At 38.5% G+C, this 19,746-nt stretch overlaps 1 protein-coding gene across 1 annotated transcript in view; it reads left to right on the top strand.

The window, feature by feature from the left end:
- LOC103027453 (uncharacterized) overlaps positions 1-19,746 on the top strand; it is a 31,263-nt gene that overhangs the window by 5,776 nt on the left and 5,741 nt on the right. Inside the window, exons 8-21 of the mRNA XM_049469494.1 lie at positions 344-508; positions 1,565-1,771; positions 1,917-2,143; positions 2,236-2,302; positions 3,203-3,294; positions 3,991-4,153; positions 5,947-6,039; positions 7,797-7,848; positions 10,630-10,788; positions 11,864-12,190; positions 17,079-17,213; positions 18,181-18,212; positions 18,317-18,394; positions 19,419-19,599. Coding sequence (XP_049325451.1) covers positions 344-508; positions 1,565-1,771; positions 1,917-2,143; positions 2,236-2,302; positions 3,203-3,294; positions 3,991-4,153; positions 5,947-6,039; positions 7,797-7,848; positions 10,630-10,788; positions 11,864-12,190; positions 17,079-17,213; positions 18,181-18,212; positions 18,317-18,394; positions 19,419-19,599 — 1,978 coding nt within the window. The remainder of the gene's footprint in view (positions 1-343; positions 509-1,564; positions 1,772-1,916; positions 2,144-2,235; positions 2,303-3,202; positions 3,295-3,990; positions 4,154-5,946; positions 6,040-7,796; positions 7,849-10,629; positions 10,789-11,863; positions 12,191-17,078; positions 17,214-18,180; positions 18,213-18,316; positions 18,395-19,418; positions 19,600-19,746) is intronic.

Raw genomic sequence — 19,746 nt, forward strand, 5'->3', positions numbered from 1 at the left:
CAGAATTTTGACAATCAGCCATAACATGAAAACCATCTATTTCTATCATAATCTATCATAAGCCATTCTTAGCATTTAGCTATTGTTAGCTTTAAGATGTGTAAGTTGTAAGATGGATTTTGATAATCAGTGAAGAATTGGTGCCGTGACCCGGACGCCAGTTCCCTGATTGTCCTACTTTTTTGAGCACTTTTGGTGGGTACTAACCACTGCATAATGGGAAACACTCCACAAGACCTACCAGATGTTGTGCAGATGTTCACATTATTTAACTCATCGTTTTTTGTTCTACTTCTTGTCACTTCATGTGTAAAATGTCCCTGTTTTTAACTATCTAAACCAGGATTTGAGTCCCAATGAGTCCCAGTCGCTGTCCTGTGTTTACTGGAAGGTTAAAGAATGGGTTGTCGATGGCTGTACTCTTACTAAGACCAACAGCAGCCACACTGTCTGCTCCTGTACTCACCTGTCCACCTTCGCTCTTATCATGCAGACCCACCCCCAGAAGGTAAGCAGGGGGGATTTCAAAAATTGGAATACCATTGAAAAGTTACTTATTTCAGTAATTCATTTTAAAATGTGAAACTCATATATTATATAGATGTATTAAACACAGAGTGATCTATTTTAAGTGTTTATTTGTTTTATTGTTGATGATTATGGCTTACAGTCAATGAAAACCCAAAAATCAGTGTCTCAGAAAATATTGAATATAGAATATTATATAAAGACCAGTTGGTACTTTTGTCAGTGTGGGTAGTGTGTCAAGTCCTGCTGGAAAATGAAATCCTGCATCTCTATAAAAGTTGTCAGCAGCAGAGGGAAGCATGAAGTGCTGTAAGATTTTGAGGGAAAACAAAACTGCACTGACTTTAGACTTGATAATAAAACACAGTGGATCAACACCAGCAGATGACATGTCTCTCCAAACCATCACTGATTGGTGGAAACTTCACACTAGACCTCGAGCAGTTTGGACTGTGTGTCTCTCCACTCTTCCTCCAGACTGCTTCCTTGATTTACAAATGAAATGTAAAATTTACTGATGATCAGTGATGGTTTGGAGAGACATGTCATCTGCTGGTGTTGATCCACTGTGTTTTATTATCAAGTCTAAAGTCAGTGCAGTTTTGTTTTCCCACAAAATCTTACAGCACTTCGTGCTTCCCTCTGTTGATAACAACTTTTATGGAGATGTGAATTTAATTTTCCAGCAGGACTTTGCACACTGCCCACACTGCCAAAAGTACCAATTGGTCTTATGTAATATTCTTATTTTCTGAGACACTGATTTTTGGGTTTTCATTGGCTGTAAGCTTCATAAACATCAACAACAAAATAAATAAAAGCTTAAAATTGATCACTCTGTGTTTAATACATTTATATAATATATGAGTTTCACATTTTAAACTGAATTACTAAAATAAGTAACTTTTCAATGATATTCAATTTTTTAAGATGCACCTCTTTTCTATGATTTTATTTCATTTTCCCGTCTTATATAACCCCTGAATCAATACTGAAATGTTGTTTAATATGATCTTTTATTGAATATTGATTTCAGACTAAAGCTGTACTGGAGCTGATCAATACGGTGGCAGTATCAGTGGGGATGGTTTGCCTTGTTTTGTCTCTGTTGACCTTCTTTCTCTGTCGGCGAAACTCGAGAGTGACCAAAACGACTCGGGTCAACCTGTGTATAAGTCTGCTGCTGGCCCACCTCCTCTTCCTGCTCACCCAATCATTACTGCACTACATTAAACCTCACCAGGTGAGTGACTTTACATACACACAACCTCACCAGGTGTTTCATTACCTGCAGTACCTGCAATTCCAGTAAAACCATAATAAACTGTGATAAAAATTTCATTATAAATTTACATTCTGTATTGAATGTCCTTCCTCTTCCCCTGAAGGTGGTGTGTGCGGTTCTGGCAGGTGTTCTGCAGTTCCTCTTCCTCTCAGCGTTTGTTTGGATGTCCATTGAGGCTGTTCTGCTCTTCATCTCGGTGAAGAACCTCTCACGCCTCAATCAGAAGAGCATGCTCGGCTGGAAGCGACTGACTGCTGTTGGGTACGGGATTCCTCTGGTGGTGGTGGGCGTGTCTGCTGGAGTGATGCCGGGTGGATACGGCAGTGAAAAGTGAGTGTAGAGAAGCTCCAGTATCTGGTTTGGTTTCTCTTAACTCAGCTGAGAACATCTACAGGTTCTTACCTGTGTCTTTATCTCTGTAGGTGCTGGCTGAGGAATGACAGGAACCTGGTCTGGAGTTTTCTGGGTCCAGTTTGTTTCATGCTGGTGGTAAGAGCTGCCCACTGATAGAACCTGGTGGACATCATTATTAAGTACATATTTTCCAAGCCATTACATGACAGGCCACAAAAAAAAAACCTGTTTTGGAAAATGAAGTGTAATGGGATGGAGTTAGTGCTACAGACTAGTAGCTCTCCAGCCCATTGGGTTGTTGAACCCAATTGCAGAACAGTTAAATTCAAAGCAGGTAAACCCAAGAAAAAAGGAAAAAACAAATAAATGAATAAACACACTGCTCATCAGGGTCGTGGTCCAATACACTACTGCTGCCCTGGCTAGTGAAATGGGACACAGCTGGGAAAAAAACGCCCTTATAAGGAGATAATATTAATTATTTTCATTATCTTTTATTATATTTCAAAGTATCTCATGGGCCAGATGTTCCTGATCCCTGTTTAAGAGTATAGCGTTGCTTAGTACATAAATTAGAACACTTTGCTCGCTTGGAAAAATGAGGTGGGTTGAAGATCATCCAACATCTAAACGTGGGAATATTTGCTTTTGTTGCTGAATGCAATCAGATCCTCACAGCAATGCACCAAAATCTAGAGTGTGCAATCAAACTCTTGAGATGCTGTTTCAATCACCTATATCACAGAATATAAGCAACATGTGATAAAATCTCAATTGCAACCAACTGTGATATTACAATTTACTCTTTAGTAACTACATAGCAACACCACAGCAACCACCTGTGATGCAACACTGTAGCAATCTAAGATCAATGACAATTTGATAAAATGTATTTGTCACATACTAAGTAAATCAATGTACAGTGAAAGGCCTTAACAGAACATTATCTTTGGATCTACTCAATCAAGCAACACCATAGCAACCACCTAGCAACACTGTCAGAAATTAATCTGAGTGTGTTTCTTTTTGTTTTAGTCCAACGTGATCCTTTTCAGCCTAATCGCTAACAGTCTCAGGTCGTCTCTTACACGTCTCAACAGTCAGGTTTCCCAGATCAACCAAACCAGGTAGGACACACACACATATACACACACGCACACACTCGTATTACTAACCAGCTACTCTATATTGCCAAACATATTTATTTAACAGGTTGTTAAACACCTTATTTAACCTACAAAAGTTACTTAATTCAATGACTATTTAGACTGAGACACCGCTCCCTTGTCAGTAGCTCTAGCTCTGTGCAGCTCATTGGGCTCTACAGAAACACTGTATATGTCTATGGCTTCCTTCCCTTTACCTAGGCTTCCTTGTGATGTGCTCTGCTATGTGTGTGTGTAAACTATGTGTATTTATGTCCCTGGTTCAGAGTTGGCAAAGCAGTTATGAGTTGATTGCAGGCAAAAGGTGATCGCATGAAATAAACCTGCATTTCTCTAAACCTGAGATCAGAATATTTTTTTGTGTTTGATTAAGTATAATTAGATATCCATGTGGTTGAGGTTTGCAGCAAAACAAAACCCAACAAAATAAACTATTGTACAAATAAAAATTGACTTTTTTACAATTCCCTCTTTATTTAAATAACAGGGCCATTCAACAGGGGCACCTAATATGTTTTGCTAAATGTTTGCTTAAATGCGAAATTTAATTCAATGCTATTATTGAAAAGTGAAAGCGACTAGGAACGACAGAAACTGGTATCAGTGCTATGGTTAGGGCCAGGTTTAAGTATCTCTATTTCCATCTTCTCTCTGTAGAATTGTGGTGTTTAAGACCGTGGTCCAGTTCTTCATCCTCGGTTGCCCCTGGATTTTGGGTTTCTTCACCAGCAGCAGTAAAATACTGGAGGTTCTCTTCCTGTTCCTCAACTCCCAGCAGGGAACCTTCATCTTCCTCATCCACTGCATCCTCAACAAAGAGGTCAGTCACTAATAACGTACAGCTACAGAGTCTTTACCAGGTTCTGAGTCTTTACCAGGTTCTGTTCACACTTCCAGGCATTTGCTAGACTGTATCCATATATGTCTGCACATCTTTTTGCTGGTTTGATTATAATATGTTTGCTAGGTGGTTGCTGTGGTGTTCCAGGTGGGTGCAATAGTGTTACTAGGTAGTTGCTATTTTATTGCTACTTGGTTGATACAGTATGGTGTTCTGTGAGGTTGTGTTGGAGTTGTTTAGTGGTGCTATGGTGTTGCTAGGTGGTTGCTGATGTTGCTATAGTGTTTCCAGTTGGTTTCGATGATATGGTGTTGCTGTGGTGTCACAGTTAGTTGCTATGGTGTTGCTATAGTGTTGCCAGGTGGTTTTCATAGTTTCCCATGCAGCTGGTGTGGTGTTGCTAAGTGGTTATTAATGTGATCACCATGCCAATGTGAAGTGGTTGCTCAGGTATCACTGGGGGTTACTGTTGTGTTTGCCAGGAGGTCATTATTCTATTATTAGTGCTTGATATGGTGGTGCTGTGGTATCACAGTTTGTTGCTATGGTGAGACTAAAAAGGTTGCTGATGTTGCTATGGAGTTGCCAGGTAGTTTCCATAGCCTCCCATGTAGCTGCTGTGGTGTTGCTAAGTGGTTATTAATGTGATCACCATGCCATTGTTAAGTGGTTGCTCAGGTATCACGGGGGTTATTGTTGTGTATGCCAGAAGGTTATTATTCTATTACTAGTGCTTGATATGGTCGTGCTGTGGTGTTGCTAAGTGGTTGCTATGGTATCATAGTTTGTTGCTATGGCTTTGCTAAAGTGTTGCCAGTTAGTTTCCATAGCTTCCCATGCAGCTGCTGTGGTGTTGCTGAGAAGTTGTTAATGTGACTGGCATGGCATTATTAAGTGGTTGCCCTGGTATCACTGGGGGTTGCTGTTTTGTTTGCTCCGAGATTATTATTTTATTACTAGTGGTTTATATGGTGGTGCTGTGGTGTTGCTAGGTGGTTGCTGATGTTGCTATAGTGTATAGTGTAGTTTCCGTAGCTTCCCATGCAGCTGGTGTGGTGTTACTGAGTGGTTGCTGATGTCATTGCCATGGCATTGTTAAGTGGTTGCTCAGGTATCACTGGGGGTTGGTGTTTTGCTTGGTAAAAGGTTATAAATCTATTATTAGTGGTTGATATTGTGGTGATGTGGCGTTGATCAGTGGTTGCTGAGGTATCACAGTTTATTTCTGTGGTGATGCCATAGAATTGTCAGGTGGTTTCCATAGCTTTCCATGCAGCTGCTGTGGTTTTGCTAAGTGATTGTTATGTTGATTGCCATGGCATTGTAAAGTGGTTGCTAAGGTATCACAGGGGGTTACAATGGTGGTGCTGTGGTGTTGCTACACTACAAGTGGTTGCTGTGGTATCACAGCTTGTTGCTATGGTTTCTAAAAAGGTTGCTGGTGTTGCTATAGTGTTGCTAGGTGGTTTCCATAGCTTCCCATGCAGCTGCTGTGGTGTTGCACATTAATAAGTGGTTGTTAATGTCATTGCCATGGCATTGATAAGTGGTTGCAAAGGTTTATTACAGAGAGATGCTGCAGTGTTTGCTAGGAGGTCATTAATCTATTACAAGTAGTATATATAGTGTTGCTATATTTTTGCCAGGTGGTCACTGCAGTGTATTTACGTGGTTGCTACTGCATTCCAGGTGGTTGCTATGGTGTTGCAACCACCTGTAGAAACTAGGATGCAAAAAAAATGACCCTAACCTTGTTTGATGTCTGGTTCTAGGTGAGGCAGGAGTACCGGAAGCTGCTGTATGGTTTCCAGCCCATTCTCACCGCTACCACCATGACCGAGGTCCCGAACACTCGAGGAGGAAACGCCAATTAACATAAAAATTACACAAATATTCCAGAATCCAGAGTAAAGGAGTCGCCATTTACATTCTTCCTCAGGAAATTTATTCTGCTCCAGTTTTCAGCATGTCTTAAAACTATAGTTTTTGCTGTGTTTCCGCTTTTATTTTGTTTAGATGTTTGAAATTAATGTTAATTATTTGTTTAATTTGAATTATACTGCATTCTACACAACTCCATGACTGAGTATGATGAAGGATACTTTTATATAGGCAATATATTCATTATTTCTTCTGAAATCAAGGGTATTAAAAGTGTTTATACTGCTTTTATTGGAGTAACTGGCTCCCAAAAGTACTGAACACAGTGAACACAGTCCCACTGCTCTACAGCTCAATTCAAGGTGCCCTGAATTATTTGATTGTATTTGATTATATTCGTTTATGTGCTCCAGAGAGTCCTGTTCCTATTATATTGGCAGTACTTTCCTTTTATAGGAAGTAGATAAGCTGTGTTTGTGTGCAATGTAATAAACTTTTGAATTAATTCCCTTTATATATATGTCTCTGTAGGCAAAGAGCTTTCTTTTATATTGGCACTGATATAATATTATACTGTATAAATATGTGTTTGTGATGTTGCAGTATTATAATATACAGCTCTGGAAAAAATGAAAAGACCGCATAACTTTCTGAACCAGTTTTTTATAATTTTGCCATTTATAGGTTTATGTTTGAGTAAAATGAACATTGTTGTTTTATTTTATAAACTACAGACAACATTTCTCCCAAATTCCAAATAAAAAATATTGTTATTAAGAGTATTTATTTGCAGAAAATAAAAAAAGATGCAGAGCTTTCAACCTCAAATAATGCAAAGAAAACAAGTTCATATTCATAAGAAGTTCAGAAATTAATATTTGGTGGAATAACCCTGGTTGGTTTTTAATCACACTGTTTCATGCATCTTGGCATCATGTTCTCCTCCACCAGTCTTACACACTGCTTTTGGATAACTTTATGCCTTTACTTATTGGTTTGATGGCTTGTGATCATCCATCTTCCTCTTGATTATATTCCAGAGGTTTTCAATTTGTTCATTTTTAAGTTCTCTTATTTTGATATAACATATTTTTCATTATTCTTTCTTCTCTGTTTTATAATCCTTTTGTTTTGAAGGTTTATCTTGAAGTGTTTGGATCTGTTTTGTGTATAAATATTATTCAATTCTAATAAATTTGCAAGAATATATTTTACATTTATATATGTCTTTATGAGTATTGTTTTTTTATAAATACACTTTTATGAATGTTCTTTTTAGACATTATATGAATGTTTCCAATATTACACACCAGATAATGGTAGGAAAATCAAGAATTTCTAATTATCTAACTAATAAACTTTTAAGTTGCCTTTTAAAATAGCATTAAATTAACTATAGTGATGCAGCCATGATTCAGTTTGATCAGGATCATGTTATAGAAAGCATTACCCCCCACAGTAGACAGTGCAGTGCAGTGCAGTGGGTGGTAATGATGGTAACCGGGGGATTTGAAATGATTCTGGTTGATTTAGTAGCATGTTTATGGAAATAAGAGAGCTGATATGAATCCTCAGAGTATATTTGCATGTTTTGCATGTAGCTGCGTGTTACGGATGTTGTTTTGATGGAAACAAAGCAGTCTTTACACACCGGCCTCGTCGTTTTCCAGGATATACAAATCCAGCTGTTGACTTTTCAGCGTTCCTATCCAGCTCGTCACTCTGCTGCTGTTCCCTATAGAGGATAAACCAGCAGAACAACATGAGCGCCAACGACTACGGCCTTATCACCTGTGAGTAACTCTAATAACTCTAATAACTCTAATAACTCTAATTACTCTAATAACTCTAATAACTCTAATTACTCTAATAACTCTAATTACTCTAATAACTAAAAACTCTAATAATTCTAATTATTCTAATAACTCCAACTGCTCTAATAATTCTAATTACTCCAATAACTAAAAACTCTAATAACTTAAATAACTCTAATAACTCTAATTATTCAAATTAATCTAACAACTCTATTATTCTTATTACTCTAATAACTCTAATTACTCTAATAACTCCAATAACTGTAATTACTCTAATTAATCTAATAAGTCTATTATTCTCATTACTCTAAATATAATTATAATAATAATAATAATAATAATAATAATAACTCTAATATCTCCTATAACTAATAACTTGATTACTTCAACTACTCTATTACTGTAATATCTTTAATAACAAGTTACTCTAATTACGCAAATTAATCTATTTACTCTACTAACTAATTAACTAATTACTCTAATAATTAATAACCCTAATTACTCTAATAACGCTAATTACTCTAAAAATACTAATAACCAATAGGTCTAATTACTCTAATAAATCTAATAACTAATACGTCTAATTACTCTTATAAGTCTTATTACTCGTATAATTCTAATTATTCTAATAACTAATAAATCTAATTACTCTAATAACTTTTAATTACTCCTAATTACTCCTAACTCTAATATTTTTGTTGAGTGTTTTACTGCAGGTGAAGGGGTGGGGCTATATTCAGAATAATGCTGTATAGTAAAGACTGGTTCGCTGCTGTAGGGATTGTTTATTAAATGTTTTATTGGGTCCTTTAGTTGTAAAGTCATGTTTGTTTGGTGTAATGTTTTACTTCTGACGGTTTTAATAATATGCTTATCAATCCACGTGAGAAAAAAAATATATATAGGGGCAAACATATAAATATATGTTCAAAAATACACTGTTTGGTTATTTTCATTAATTGCACATATAGATACATAAACAAGAGCATTTATATGTTCTACATATTTTCAATGTACTGCAATAATTCAATATATATATTTTATACAACTAAGGGGAAAAAGTCAATGTATTACTAAGTTTATAGTTCTGTTACGTCTATATTAATGTAAAATAATAAAATAAAATAATATAAATGGTCTGGAAGTGTGTATAAAACAGGAAATGCATTAAAACTGAAAGTTCTCTCTCTACCAGGGGTCACTGTGCTCGTACTAACTGGAGGTGTCAGTCCTGCATTTTACTGTAAGTACAGTCTGAACCTATACACTCTCTAGTATACTGTTTATTTTAAAACACTTTTAGCACATTAATGCTCTCTGATCTTGTGTGCTGTAACTGTATAAGTACATAGATTACTAAATGCCTTTTTGCGCAATTTGCGCTGCGTAAAGTGTATTTTTTAACTAAAAATCACTCAAATAGGGCCCTAAAACCGTGATACAACCATTGCAGCCATTGCAGCACACCATAATGTAAAAAATAAATAAATAAAAGCATTATCCGAACATCTAAACTAACATAAAAAAATTAAGAAATATTTTAATCAAAACATTACCCAAACTCCCTTTTATCCTCTTTTGTTTGATTTGACCATAAAAGTCACTTAAACACATTAAAGCATTAAATAACGCTGAGGTCTGGACTCTCTGTCTAGACACATTTTATTCCATTGGACTTTTGTATGGATCAATCCAGCATCTCCTTTATTTATATTATTTCTTTTTAGCCTCTTTAAAGGGCAGTTTCTCTGATATATTGTATTTTAAGTCTAGTATTATATAAAATGTCCTTTTAATGGAAAACAATCTCCATTCAGAACACTGTGTAGTCCAGGACTGTCCCCAAAACAAGTTCTGCAATTGATTAATCAGATCCTCCACCAGAGGGCAGCTTCTGCTTACCCTGTACCCATAATAAAGTATTTATTTATTTATTTATTTATTTAGACTTGGAAGTAAATTGAGGGCAACCCTCATTTCTTTATGTAGCTGAGCATTTTACCTGCACATATCAGTACGCTTATGCTTCCATGTTGCATTTTTTTTTTTTATATTTTATTTTCTATATTTGCAATTAAAGTTAATAGTAATATCACTATTACTACTGGTTTAGATATTCCTGTAGTGGAATTTATTCCTGCACAATTACCTGCATAATATTTATGCTTTTTACCTCTTTTTAAAATTTATTTTTTAATTTTTTTATAATATATATCTTATATCTATTTACTTTTTATTTTTAATTTTTGTTTTTGTTCTTATTGTAATTGTGCTGCTGTAATGCCTGACTGTCCCCCTGGGATTAATAAAGTGATCTATCTATCTATCTATCTATCTATCTATCTATCTATCTATCTATCTATCTATCTATCTATCTATCTATCTAGATTTAATCAAATAAATAAAAAAATAAAACTTTGTTTATTAAGAAATTACGATTCAAAGAATATAAGATTAATACGACAAAAACTGTTAAAAATTAAGGTAAAACTAACTTTTACATAGTATAATAATAAAAAAATAATAATTAATTAATATTAATAAAAACTAAAATAAATAATAATAAAAATAAACGAAACATTGTCTTTTTGTTTGTTTTTTCTGTGTTTAGTTAAATGTGATATTGTTACACATTGGAACTGTTAGGCTGTGTGAAGGTGGTTAGATATTAAATGTTTATATGTTATATATACAGTTTTTAAGCTGATGCTAATGCTAATATACTGTAATATACTGTAAGATAATGCTCTGTTTTTACAGATAACATCACGACTAAAGGAGATCAGTGTGTTTTTCCCTTCTTTAATAACGGAGTTTCCTACACTGACTGTGTTAATGTTCAGAATTCCTCTAAACCCTGGTGCAGCACCACCGATAACTATACCAGAGACGGACAGCGGGGGGACTGCCTCGATTACGGTACCGTTACTTTATCAGAAACCACAAATAAGGATCAAATTTTATTGAAAAGCAGGATTTCAAGTATCATTTTTCTGTTCATACTGAATTAGGCCTTTCCCTACATTTGTTTTTATTAAATAACATTTAAATGACAGTAATATATATATATATATATATATATATATATATATATATATATATATATATATATATATATAAATTTATCATATTATCTAACAGAAAACATTGTGTAATAGTGAAATTTATACTTTATATTTATACAGCAATTTTAACTACTTGTAAAATAAAATAGCAAAAACATTAAATCTACATTTCCTGTACCTTTACAAACAATTGCTCAGTACTACAGTAAAATGTATTCAATTTGTGACCTTTGTACTTCAATGTTTATAGTATAAAACAGTTAAATAATGTAATTGTAGCCTATATTGACATCATGTATTTGGAAAACACATCTAACTGATAATTTTAATCTAAAAGGATGTCTGTTTTTGAAAGGAAAAACAATTAAAGACCATATAGGGGTATCAGAAAATGTATAAATATGATAATTTATGTTAAATTGCCATTTTTATGAAGATTTTTAGCCATTTCTTTTAGAGTGTAGAAATTATTTATTAGTTATTTTAGATCATTAAAAAAAATTAAAAACCAAATTTTTTTTGGTCTAATTTAAGTTCTGTGAGATGCATAAATGACTAACCTGACATTTTTAAACTGATATTATTTAATTAGAAAAAGTTTAAATTAGTTTAAAAAAGAAGTAATTGTCACTGTTGTTCTGTCTTCTTATGTGTTGTAAGTGCTTATTAATATTTATTAATGTAATGTTAGTACTTACAACTTAATTTATAACCTTTAATTAACTCCTTTATAAACTATTTATAAACCCTTTGTAAAAGAGCATGGTTTTAAATTGATACCAGAAACTTAAGAATGTTATTTGATGTAATTAGTTTGCTATGGTTTACGGTGCAATTCAATGTTTCTTGTTGAGCTGAGTTAAAAATCACATTAAGGAGAACACTTTTAAGTTTTTAAACCCGCTCTGATTCAGTCCTCTTGTTCTCAGATGTTTGCCAGTCCAATAAGACTCTACGAGACCCCTGGAGGAACGCTGAGTTTAACCGCAGTGCTTTCCCCGGGGGGCCGCTGGATGACGGTGGGCTGCAGGAGGGCTGGTACCGGTTTGCTGGTATAGGTGGAGACAGTTTGGTCTACAGATGCTTGAGTCTGGTTGTGGGTGAAATCTCCTATAATTGTTCTGGAAGCTCCTTCAGTTCTGCAGATTCAGCCTTCTACACCTGTGATGTTGTGATGGACACCCCTAAGACCCTGGACTGTGGTGGAGGACTGGTCATGTACTACCTCGTCCCAACCAACGGAACCTATCTCACACGTCAGTACACCTGAGCACAAACCTTTTATAATATTTGCAGTATTTTAAAGGTCTTCTTTCGCTAAAATCCACTTTTTCTTTGTTCTTTGTAAAATACATCAGGCCTCTCTAAGTTCTCTGAGCTTAACCTCTATTATCTGCAGTAGCTAGTAAAATAAAATATTCAGAAAAGTCGAGTTGATCAGCAAAAGCAAAGTGTCAGCAGGCTAAAGAGCGTACAGGTCTGTTTACAGGAGCTAGTTAGCGTTAGCTATCTTGTGTAAGTAACTGTAAGTTTAAATCGGATCTCCAGTGGAAAGATTCTGCGTTTTACCCAAACCTTAAATCTTTACTGATAATGTAATGATGGCGGCGCGCAGTAGTGCAGCGGCTACTCATGCTCCTAGCGAACACCCTTTTTTTAGCTGTTTTTCCGTCGGTTCTGAACCCAACTTCATGCACCCCACGCGTGTGAGTTATAGCAGGACCGAACTTTTGAGGATTATGGACAGTTTGGTCAGTAAAACAGCAACTTTGGACAATAATATACGAGCTACGCTGGGCGAGCTACAGCTCCTCCGCGCTCCGGCGTGGGGGAGCGGATCGCTGCAGACAAAGGGCAGGAGGAGGCGGTGCCAGCGGCGTCAGAAGCGAGGTAAACGCAGTGGTGTGCTAGCCAGGCTAAAGGCTAATGCTAACCGGCCCCCGATTCCGTCGCTTTTCCTGTCTAATGTCCGCGCTTTGGATAACAAACTGGACCTGCTGCGACTGAGGATGAATGTTTCTGAGGAGATGAGGAACTGCGCTGTGATTTGTCTCACGGAAACCTGGCTGAACCAGACCATGCCGGACTCAGCCTTCCAGCTCGCCGGCCGGCAGCTCTTCCGAGCGGACCGCAGCCTTTTATCTGGAAAATCCCGGGGGGGGCGGTTTGTGCGTCTACTGCGTGCACAAACTGCGTGTTGGTAAACAGCCACTGCTCCGAGGCGACAGAACAGCTGACTGTGAAGTGTCGCCCTCACTATGTGCCTCGTGAGTTTTCGGCGGTGTTCGTGATTGCTGTTTACATAGCACCGGATGCTAATGCTAACAACGCGCTGAAGGAGCTCCATGACAACATCAGCTCGCTTCAGAACAAGCATCCGGATGCGTTCTACGTGGTAGCGGGGGATTTTAACCACGTAGAACTGAAGAACACGCTGCCGAGGTTTTACCAACACGTGAACATCCCAATGCGAGGTAATAATACGTTAGACCGCCTTTACTCCTCCGTGAAAGACGCTTACAGGGCATTCCCGCGCCCCCACCTCGGGCTTTCAGACCACATCTCCATCATGCTGGTCCCCGCATACCACCCCCCGCTGCGACGCTCCAAACCCACACAGAAGACCATCACTGTGTGGCCCAGTGACGGCGACGCTGTGCTGCAGGACTGCTTCGGCTGCACAGACTGGCAGGTCTTCAGGGATGCTGCTGAGTGTGAGGGGGAGCTGGATCTGGAGGAATACACATCTGCTGTTCTTGGGTACATCAGCAAGTGCACTGAGGATGTCACTACCACCAAGACTGTGACTTGCTACCCCAACCAGAAGCCCTGGCTGAACGCAGAGGTGCGTTCTCTGTTGAAAGCCAGGGATGCTGCCTTCAGGTCTGGAGACCCAGACGAACTCAGAAGGGCTAGAAGAGAGCTGACTGTTGGAGTTAAGAGGGCAAAAGCTGCATATGCTCAGAAAATCCAGGGACACTTTTCCTCCCAGGATCCACAGAGCATGTGGAGGGGCATCAAGTGCATCACGGACTACAAATCCAACGCTGCACAAAGCTCCAAAGACCCATCCCTGCCTGAGGCTCTCAACAAGTTCTACGCCCGCTTTGAGAATCCTGACACCCCCCCCCAGCACCAGACTCCCACACTCACCAGGAGAGGAGCCCCTCAGCGTGACACCAGCAGAAGTAAGGAGAACGCTGAGAAGGATCAACCCCCGAAAAGCTGCTGGCCCGGACAACATCCCCGGACGGGTGCTAAGAGACTGCGCAGACCAGCTCTCGGACGTCCTGGCCGACATTTTCAACGCGTCCCTCATCCAGGCAGCTGTCCCCACTTGCCTGAAGACCGCCACCATCATCCCAGTCCCCAAGAGCTCCGCAGTGACAGGTCTGAATGACTACCGGCCAGTGGCCCTCACTCCGATAGTCACAAAGTGCTTTGAAAGACTGGTTCAGACCCACATCAAAGCCACCATCAACGTCACTGTGGATCCACACAAGTACACATACAGGAAGAACCGATCCACAGAGGATGCCATTTCCTCCGTGGTCCACACTGCCCTCACCCACCTGGAGCAGAAGGATTCCTACGTTCGGATGCTCTTTCCGATGATGATGATTCCTCAGACACTGATAACCAAACTCTCCTCACTTGGACTGAGCTCTTCGCTGTGCAACTGGGTCCTAGACTTCCTGACCAACAGGCCGCAGTCTGTGAGAATTCACAACATCTCCTCCCCCACTATAATCCTCAGCACTGGCTCCCCTCAGGGCTGTGTGCTGAGCCCCCTCCTGTTCACACTGCTCACATATGACTGCTCACCTCTCCATCCAGGCTGTCATATTGTGAAGTTTGCAGACGACACAGCAGTGGTTGGATGCATCACAAACAGAGATGAGTCCAGCTACAGGCAGGAGGTGGAACACCTGGAGGGTTGGTGCAGAGAGAACAACCTCTGCATCAACGTAAAGAAGACGAAGGAGATGATTGTGGACTTCAGAAGAGGCCAGCATGCCCACCTCCCCCTGCACATTGGAGGATCTGCGGTGGAAGTGGTCGACAGCTACAGGTACTTAGGGGTGCACCTGAGCAGCAACCTCACCTGGAGCAACAAGACCTCCACTCTGGTCAGGAAGGCACATCAGCGGCTCTACTTCCTCAGGAGGCTGAGATGAGCTGGACTCGGGAGCGCAGTCCTCACCTCCTTCTACAGATGTGTGGTGGAGAGCGTCGTGTGCTCCAGCATCAACGTGTGGCATGGAAGCTGCTCTGCTGCAGACAGGAAAGCTCTGCAGAGGGTGGTGAAGGCTGCACAGAGGATTGTTGGAGTCAGCTTCCCCAGCACCATGGACATCTACACCTCCAGATGCAGGAAGAGGGCCACCTGCATCAGGAAGGATCCCACCCACCCAGCACATGCACTTTTTGTCCCGCTTCCCTCAGGACGGAGGCTGCGGAGCATCAAGTGCAAAACAACCAGACTGAGAAACAGCTTCATTCCGGAAGCTGTAAGACTCTTAAACTCCACTTAACAACACACTGCACTGACACACAAGGACAATTACTGCACAAACACGGTCACTTTACCTGCACTGAGACACTTTATTTTCTACTGCTCTAATTCATTTCATGCTGCTATAGCACATTTGCACTCTGGACTTGTTGTTGCAACCTGTCTACTCTTTCTATTTATTTCATTTGGGGTATTTATCTTTAACTATTTTGTATATTCTATTTTTATTGTATTCCTTTATTGTACTTTTATCTATATATCTATTTAATAACAACTCCTGGGTGTAAACTGGATCGTGAGATCACAATTTCGTTCCACCTCATGTACCACATAAGATGCGAATGACAATAAAATCTCCTTGAATCCTTGAATCCTTGAATAGCCAATCAGAGGCGATATATTTGCATGCATGCATATTCATGAGCATTAGTGCAAATCCTGTCTTTCTTCAGAGACCTCTAATCCAGTGATCTAAAGCAGGGCTAATTCATTCATATTAGAGACCACTAGACATTTTAGAATTAATTTAAAAACAATGGAATGAGACCTTTAAATTTTCTTCTTTTCTTTTCTTTTAAGTTTCTTTTAACTTTTCTTCTTATTTAATGTTTTCTTCTTTTCATTTTTTTCCCCACATTATAAATGAATAGTGAAGTGATCTATCAGACTATGAAGGAACACATAAGGAATCATGTAATAACTTAAAAACAGTGTTAAACAAACCAAATCAATCAAATCAATACTCTGTGAAGAATCATTAAGGTGCTCTTATCTGAGGAGCTGTTATTAACTTGTGGTTTCTGAGGCTGGTAACTCTGATGAACTTATCCTGTACAACAGAGGAAACTCTCGCTCTTCCTTTCCTGATGAGTGCCAGTTTTATCATTATGACGTTTTTGACGGTCTTTGTTCATCTTTTAAGATTGACTGACCTTCATTTTTCCTTTACTTAGTTGAGTAGTTCTTCTCTTAATATGAATTAAAACATTACTCAAATTGAGCTCAGAGGCAAGAAATTCAAGTAATTAAAGCAGCACTAGGTAGGATTTCCTTGATTATTGAACTTTTTAAAGAAGTAAAATTACAGCTTGAAACTCACTGCAGTGCTGCATTGAGGTGTAATAGGAGGAATAGCAGTGATCTCGTGTCTGTGCCGGAGCTCCTCTGAGCTCAAACCAGACTCTGTAAGTTTTTCGAGGCGGCCGCGACCAACGCTCGCGAGAACTGCGACCTGCTTTCCGACCTTTAGTTCTAACAGTTCTACAAGGACTACTGGTTCATTCTTTACAAACTAACATACAGACACTCTGGCAGAAGTGAAAGCCAGAAAACGAGAAAGAGAAACTAATCCCCCTGAAACATTTATTACACTCTACAACTGTAGGGGGAACCCACGAGCACAAAATCTCAATCCTACCTAGTGGAGCTTTAACTCTTGATGAGTTCACCACAGCTGTTAACTGAAAGCCTGAAATTCAGGTGACTCTACCTCATGAAACTGACTGAGAAAATGCAGCAGAGATGTACAAAACTGATCATCTAAACATATTCTGGTTTGTTTAACACTTTTATCTTCACTAAATCTCCATATGTTTAGTATGAGATAAATTATTCTGTTTCCTCTACAGGTCATTCCTCCTGCAGTAACTTGTCCTGCGGTGTTCATGCGGTCTGTAATCCTGAGGATGGTGGCTGCTGTTGTGACTCTAGACTTCCTACACCAGTTGGCTTCCTGACCACAAGAGAGTCCTACACCTGCAGAGGTGCTGATTGTACTGTAGATACGCTTTATATGTCCAGATGTTTATATATGTTTTTCTAATTAATGCATTCTGCCAAAAGAAACTTCTATACTAATACTAAGAGCCCCATTTTAGTGATTTACTGTATGAGCAAGACATCGGCCATGCACCATGCAGCTTGGTTTAGGGCGTGTCAGTGAGTCTTTGCTATCGTAAAGACGGGAAAAGTACACCTTGAGCAGCTTGAAATGTGAAAACGTATGCATGTACTAATACTTTTAATTAGTCATTGGGCGTAAAGTGAAATAAAGCAATCAGCATGTCAATTGCTCATCATTCCCTTTAAGAGTAGAACCAGGTTAGCTCTGACTTTGGTGGATTGCTATTTTAACGGTGCAGCTACCTGAACGTGTTCAACAAACTCTTCTCAGCAGAGGAAACTGAGCTGCTGGTTGATGCTGTGAAGGAGCTCCAGCAGCTCATTTATGGGAACAGCAATGTTATTTTATTTACTATTTTATTTTCTTTGATGCTGTTTTCTATGTTGCCAAGACAGCGATGAACATCTGAATGTTGGCCTCTGTATAGGTTTTAATCAGTCAGTGGAGCTCCTGTGTTTTCTGTTACCAAGATAAACAAGCAAAACTCCAGAAATGTACCTGAACACACCTCATTTCCAGAACGCCACGCCCATCAGTGTAGATATATTCAGAAGCTGTTGCTATTTAAAGAATGCAGGTTAATGAAGGCGTGAAAATAGACTGTTGGCGGGGTGCAAGATAGCAATGAAGGTGGGAGAATATTTTATCTGGACAGTAGAGACAGGATAAAGTCATTTTAATACCCTTGATTTCATAGGAAATAGTGAGTGAATATAATAATAATAATAATAATAATAATAATAATAATAAGGAATTAGCAATTCTTTAAAAATATATATAGTTTGGACCAGCTAACCATTATTTAATCTGCATTGCTCTGCTTCCAGAGTTAATTCCACCAGTAACTGAAGACTGCATGGTGTGTATAAATTTCTGTTTAATTGGAAATATAATCACTTTCTCAATAACTGGATAACTGGCAACCACAACTCAATCCCCAACCTGATTTTCTCCTTCTTCCAGGTTCACTGTTCCCTAGAATGTGCACTAAATCTCCTCAAGCAGATCCAGAGCAGCCCTGCCCAAGTGATGTCCAAAACAGTACGAAACTCCTAACTATTCAATATATATATATATTGCACTACATTTTATAGTAAATATCTGGCAACCACAGCTTCAAATGTTTCACTGTAAATATTATAATAAATATCTGGCAACCACAGCTACCAGTATTTTACTGTACATTTTGCAAATAAATATCTGGAAATCTCAGCTGCCAGTATTTTACTGTGCATTTTACAATAACTATCTGGCAACCACAGCTGCCAGTATTTTACAGTACATTTTACAATAAATATCTGGCAACCACAGCTGCCTGTATTTTACAGTACATTTTTTATGAAAAATATCTGAAAACCCCAGCTTCCAGCATTTTACAGTACATTTTACAGTTCATTTTATGATAAATGTCTGGCAACTACGGCTGCCAGTATTTTACTGCACATTTTACAACAAATATCTGGCAACCACAGCTGCCCATACTTTACTGTACATTTTACAATAAATATCTGAAAACCCCAGCTTCCAGCATTTTACAGTACATTTTACAATAAATATCTGGCAACCACAGCTTCCAGTACTTTACTGTAGAATTTGCAATACATATCTGGTAACCATGGCATCCAGTATTTTACTGTACATTTTGCAATACATATCTGGCAACCATGGCATCAAGTATTTTGCTGTACGTTTTACAATAACTATCTGGCAACCACAGCTTCCAGTATTTCACTGTACATCCACATTCTTATGTAAATACTATGAGTTTTACTGTTACTGTTCCCAACCACATGCAAAATACAGCACCAAAGCTGTGAGTATTTTACAGTACATTTTACAATAACTATCTGGCAACCACAGCTACCAGTATTTGACTGTGCACTGTGCAATAAATGTTTGGCAACCACAGCTACCAGTATTTTACAGTACATTTTAAAATAAATATCTGGCAACCACAGCTGCAGGAAATGTATTAGAAGTGTGACAGATGTTAGATAGAATTATTATTTTTATTTTTTTTACTGTTTTACTTTTTAAAGAGTCTGTCTCTGTTCTGATTGGTCAGGTTGTTGCTGAGTATCTGAATGAGCAGATGAAGTGTGTGAGGGTTCTGGAGCCTGATGAGGATCCCAGGGTGACGGGGTTCTATGGTGACTCTGTACTAAACAGCACTGAGAAACTGCTGTCTGGACTGGTGACGTGGACGTGGACGTATTACTCCGTTAGCATCAGCCTTGATGCAATAGGTAAACAAGTTCAAACTATAAAAGCAGATCTCCTGAACCAAAGATCAATGGGTGCTTCATTAAAGACGTTAAGGAAACATGTAGAAGTTTGGATTTAAGCAAAGGTTTAAAAAGTATCTTCATTCATTACTCTGTAGGTAGAATTGT

This window comes from Astyanax mexicanus, chromosome 21 (assembly GCF_023375975.1).
Source record: "Astyanax mexicanus isolate ESR-SI-001 chromosome 21, AstMex3_surface, whole genome shotgun sequence".
Lineage (NCBI taxonomy): Eukaryota > Metazoa > Chordata > Actinopteri > Characiformes > Acestrorhamphidae > Astyanax > Astyanax mexicanus.